The following is a 5,280-nucleotide window of genomic DNA, read 5'->3' as shown; positions in this document are numbered from 1 at the left end:
ATTTACAGTGGTAGTTGGAGGAAAGAGAGGCCGAAAAGAATGAGGCCTAGGCATCAATCCACCCCTTATCCATCCAAGACACGAATAGCTCATCATTAGCCATTCCCCAGCCTTGAGTAAGACAGGATACTTCACCAAGAAAATGAAAGGTTACAGTACAGCCCAATGTTGCGTGTAACAAATCTGAGTGAGGGAAGTACCGTACGTGCCTTCAACACGGAGAGAGTCAGGCTTGTCAAGCAACCTTCAAGCTTGTTAGCCAATAAAGCAAAATTAAAACGTTTTTTCAGCTTTATTCCTCAATTAATAATTAGTTCATAAAACAATTAACATTAATGGCAAAATATAATGCACATGTCAATATGTAATTGACAATAAATTTTGCATGCCTACAACATAATATTAGATTGCCAAAATAATATATCTCAATAGAAACAAAATTATCTACGGGACTGAAATTATAATTTTTCGATATCCCTTAACATGTCAATCGTACAAGATTTTAAAGAATATTGTCATTAGACCATGTTAAGTTATGATGCCATGCCTTCTAAATCAACACGAATTTGTAAATTTGCCACCTTAGTTTAAGAATTATTAAAAGTACGTACGTAGCATGAGATTATGAATATATATTTTAGAATTTTAGCCATTTAATTATGTAACTAGTATTACATTATACGAAGAAAATGATTTTTAAATTTTCAAATATACAAGTAATAATTAATTTATTGTTATTTTCATAAAGGATTTTATTTTTAATTACACACTATTAAATTTTTTAATAAATACAAGATTTATTGAGTTTCTATATATCCATAATCGGGCTTATTTATTTAAATAAATTAAAAATTAGAATAAGTTTAAAAATTTTCCTACCAAAAAGATACAATCAACTATTTAATTATTATAAAAATTATTTTATCATGTACGAACCCGCACTGACACATTGGATTGCATTGAAGTAGAATATGATTCCGCACTGACATAATTATTTTATCATCTTCGGCAATCAAAGGTTGGAGGCATGAAAGCAAGGGATCCCAAATTGACTCCATTTGTCACAATTACATTCTCACGTGGCAATTTTCATAAAGTAGGTATTAAACCCATATCCATGGTAGTGCTTTATAATGATCGAGGCGGACTGTTCAAACTAATGGTATCTCGTTACTGCATGCTCAAAACTTTTCTTAGACTAATGTTTGAACAATTTATTTGCATAGTCCGTTCTGAGTTGGTGTTTATACTTTGAGTATAAATGCAAAAGAATTCGAACCCTTTAATATGTGGAATTTGAACGCCCAAAAAAAGTATTTAATTACATACGCACCACTTGAACGCTGGAAGGTTTAAATTGATATGTAAATTTTTAAATTTTAAAAAATTTTAAAAAATAATAATAATGAAGTGGATGCCATCCATTTGAACTCATGGATGGCTTCATCAACTTCTAATAAAATATATAAAAAAAAATGGGCATCCACGACATGCATTATTTTTGTTAATAATTTTAAAATTATATTAATTTTATTAGTATTTATTACTTATTTATATGCCTGAAAAATGGTATATGTTAAAATAATATTAATTGGACTTACAACCAAGAATTAGATTAAATGAGTTAAATAATGAATTTATAATCCAACCAAGAGTTTAAAAGGAAAACCAGAAATTTAAATATTAAAATTCCACCAGGCGCATTAATAGAATTTTGACTAAATATTAAAATAATTAGATGGTAAAGCATGACATGACAAAAGATTTTAGTACAAATCCTGTTGGGAAATATTAGATCTCCAAGTCAATATTTTATGCATATATGTCTCTTAAATCACATGTAAATGGGACAAATAAATAATTATATATATATATATATATATATATACACTTAGAGTTGAAGTTAAGTATAAACAAGTGAAAGATTTTAAAAAATAAAAAATAAAAAAAAGGTCAATGGATTAAAATGGCAAATTACATATATATAACATTATGATGATAGTCAATCATGTCACAACTACTTGATTGTTGATATAAATTTTAAAATTATATATTTATAGACACATCTAGGACTCATAATATTCAAAAGAATAAATTATATTTATACCCATAAAATTAAATTTAATTACATAAACACTTCATATATTCGTAAAATTACACATTCTTCTTTTGAAGGGTATTGATGGAATTTAAGTACTCGTGCAGGTGTAGAGGTATATTACACTGAAACTACCGAATGGGCCCAGTGAAGCCTAACTCAGTTCGCGAAATTGAGGCCCCATAACTTCCACCAATGCGTTGGATGTTATTCTACTGCTTAGTACATGTTGTCTTTCTATTGTAATAATAGGTGTTGCTTAGATAAAATTTATCTGATATTGATGATTAGGGTATGATTGTTGTATTTGTTAGAAATCATGGTTGGTCTTGAAATTTTCATTATTTTAGGCACTATCTGAGTATTAAGTCAGCCACTGTTGTTTGGTTCTAATATTTTATCACATTATGTCTAGTATGATAGGATATATTTGGGCAGAGATTGATAATTTTTTGAGACAGTGCAAAATTTATCTATTTTTAGCTTCTTGACAAAAGTTAGGGCTTTTTCTTGTAAATCCCTATGAACGTTGTTTTGAAAGTTCTTTGAAAAATAATTTTTGTTTTGAAGATTCTATTAAAAAAATATTTTTTTTTACCATTATCGAGTTGGTTAGGGTTTGGAGACGAGTTCTTAGTAGGTGTTCGCAATTTGTTAAACTAATTAAACTAAATTGAAACTGAATTGAGGAATTTGCTCTGGTATTATTTTTGTTTTCTTGGACATTTGGTGTTCAATTCGATTTTTTATCTTTAGTCTCGATTTATCAAACTGTAAAAAATATCAAAGTCTTATTTTATTTTTAATGTGGATAAAATAAGCGCCCAAAAGAATTAAGTGGGCCCAAAGTACTTTCGGGATTGATGAGGGCCGAATTACCAAAAGACAGGGATACCCTTAATGAAGGGTATTAACGACATTTCACACCTCAAACGGTCCTTTTAATTCTATAAGGAGTAAGGGAAAATCACGTGACGTGATTAAAGGGACCGGATCGCGGGTATATAGCTGATAAAGCGACCCGGGCGCATTATCCCTTATTAGCCGCATGATTAGGAGGCAGTAAAGGCCTAGGATTGAGACACGTGGCGGTCGCGCATGGAAAGTCAAAATTATATAAATAGGAGGAGTTTTACACTGATGAAGGTAATCAATTTATCTACAGCAATTCTGTTACTCGAAATAATCTATTCGACCCCTGTTTTCTGACTTGAGCATCAGAGTCTTATAATCGGGCCTCGACCCGACTAGTTTGATGCGTTTTCTGTTCTACAGGTACTTCATAAGATTGGGAGAAGAAAGTGGCGCATCGTGTAAATCACCATCTCCATTTCTTGCCTGATCAATTTGGCGCCGTCTGTGGGAAGAGATGGAGAGACACTCAAAGAAAACGTGCTGGAGACCCCCGTAGAGACGTGCCAGAAATGCGATCGTCGCCTACGAGAGGAAGACTGCTACCCCGGTGGAAAGAGAAACTACGAAGAAGAGGTTATTTAAAGACCCAAAACGTGTGTATGAGGGAACCAGTAAGAAGGAAACCGTCCCCAGGTACCATGCCCCCTCAGAAGTCGGGTCTAGCAGTCGGGATCGAAGTCACCAAAGGGGCCCAGCTATTTCGAGGGTTGAAGTGGACAACGTGAGCAAACAAATAGCCACGCTATGGAGACAAATCGATGAACTCAAGAAGCAAGCGGAAATAGTTTCCCATAATCGAAACTCTCCTTTTTGTAACAAAATACTTACGGAGATGGTCAACCCGAGCTTCAGGATGCCCGATCTCCCAAAGTATGACGGAACCAGAGACCTACAGGAACACCTGGCTGCTTTTGATATGGTAATGAACCTTTACGGCAGCCTAGTCCGATTATAGCTAAATTGTTTGCTACTACTTTAACAGGGAAAGCTCAGGAATGGTTCACGAGTTTGCATCCTGGGAGTATAGAATCGCACAAGCAACTTGTGCAGAATTTCACATTTCATTTCGCGAGTAAGAGGAAGCAAAAGCGATCCGCGACACATCTCTTCACTATACGACAGAGAGAGAATGAATCATTGAAGAGTTTTATGGGGCGCTTCAACAATGAGACGTTAGAGGTACAAGACCTCCGTATCGACATGATGATCAGCATTCTTATTCATGGATTGAAAAAAGGAGTCTTCGCATCCGCTTTAGCTCGAGACCCTCCAATAGACGTGGAGCAGCTCATGGCGATGGCACAAAAGTACATCGATGAAGAAGAAATGAACGCCATGAAAGATGAAGAGTGGAGGTATAACACGGATCGAGGTCGAGATCAGGATCAAAAGGGTAGAGAAAAGGAACCACGAGCAAGAATCGAGAGAACTCGAGAACCCCTATATCAACCCAAGTACAGCCAATACACACTGTTGAGCATGACCAGAGCAAGAGCGCTAATGATGGTGGAGAAAGACGATGTACTGCAGTGGCCCAAGCACACAAGGCTCACACCAGCGAAGAAACACTCAAATAAATATTGTCGTTTCCATCGGGAGAAGGGGCATGACACGGAAGAGTGCTATCAGCTCAAAGATGAGATCGAACGTCTGGTGCGACAGGGTTACTTTAGAGGTAAGTTGCAGCATTTAGACATGAAAGATGGTCGTCGTAGCCGATCGAGATAGAAAAAGGACCTGGACGGAACGCGGAAACGACCAAGGTAGGGGAGACAATGCGCCTGTGAAAGGCATCATCCACACAATAGCAGGAGGGTCAGAAGGATGCTCCAACAGGATGAGAAAAAGGTTCGAAAGAGAACATAGATCGAATAAACGAACTCAGCTAATGAGTATAAGTACTGAGCAAGAAATTGTGTTCGAAGACCGCAATGTGGGAGATAGAGCTGGTGCAGATAATGATCCAATGGTGATCAAAATAGACATAGCAAATTTCACGGTCCATAAGTATTAGTTGACAACGGGAGCTCGAAAGAAATTATCTTCAGAGAGGTACTAAAGAAGATGGATTTGGATAGTGTAAGATTGGAACCTGTGAAAATGCCTCTGGTCAATTTCGGAGGAGCGGAGCTCGAATCGCTAAGTACGATATACCTGTCGGTGTCTATCGGCGAAGAACCAAAGAGAAAAACATTGATGGAAAAATTTCTTGTTGTTGATACACCCTTCACTTACAATGTTATGCTAGGGAGACCAGGTCTCAATTC

The 5,280-nt window shown here is 35.9% G+C and overlaps 1 protein-coding gene across 1 annotated transcript; it reads left to right on the top strand.

Annotated features, from left to right (window-relative positions):
* LOC105168618 lies at positions 3,846-4,741 on the top strand. Its single transcript, XM_011088754.1, has 2 exons — positions 3,846-3,948; positions 3,996-4,741. Exons 1-2 carry the CDS (start codon positions 3,846-3,848, stop codon positions 4,739-4,741), a joined length of 849 nt encoding a protein of 282 aa, XP_011087056.1.

The sequence above is a fragment of the Sesamum indicum genome, linkage group LG8 (assembly GCF_000512975.1).
Source record: "Sesamum indicum cultivar Zhongzhi No. 13 linkage group LG8, S_indicum_v1.0, whole genome shotgun sequence".
NCBI lineage: Eukaryota > Viridiplantae > Streptophyta > Magnoliopsida > Lamiales > Pedaliaceae > Sesamum > Sesamum indicum.
This window is presented reverse-complemented; position numbering and strand designations above follow the sequence as displayed.

Coding starts and splice junctions, on each gene's coding strand:
- LOC105168618 (XM_011088754.1), top strand. CDS start 3,846: ATGGTCAACCCGAGCTTCAGGATGCCCGATCTCCCAAAGTATGACGGA. Junction 3,949..3,995: donor TATGGTAATGAACCTTTACG/GCAGCCTAGTCC, acceptor CTACTTTAACAG/GGAAAGCTCAGGAATGGTTC.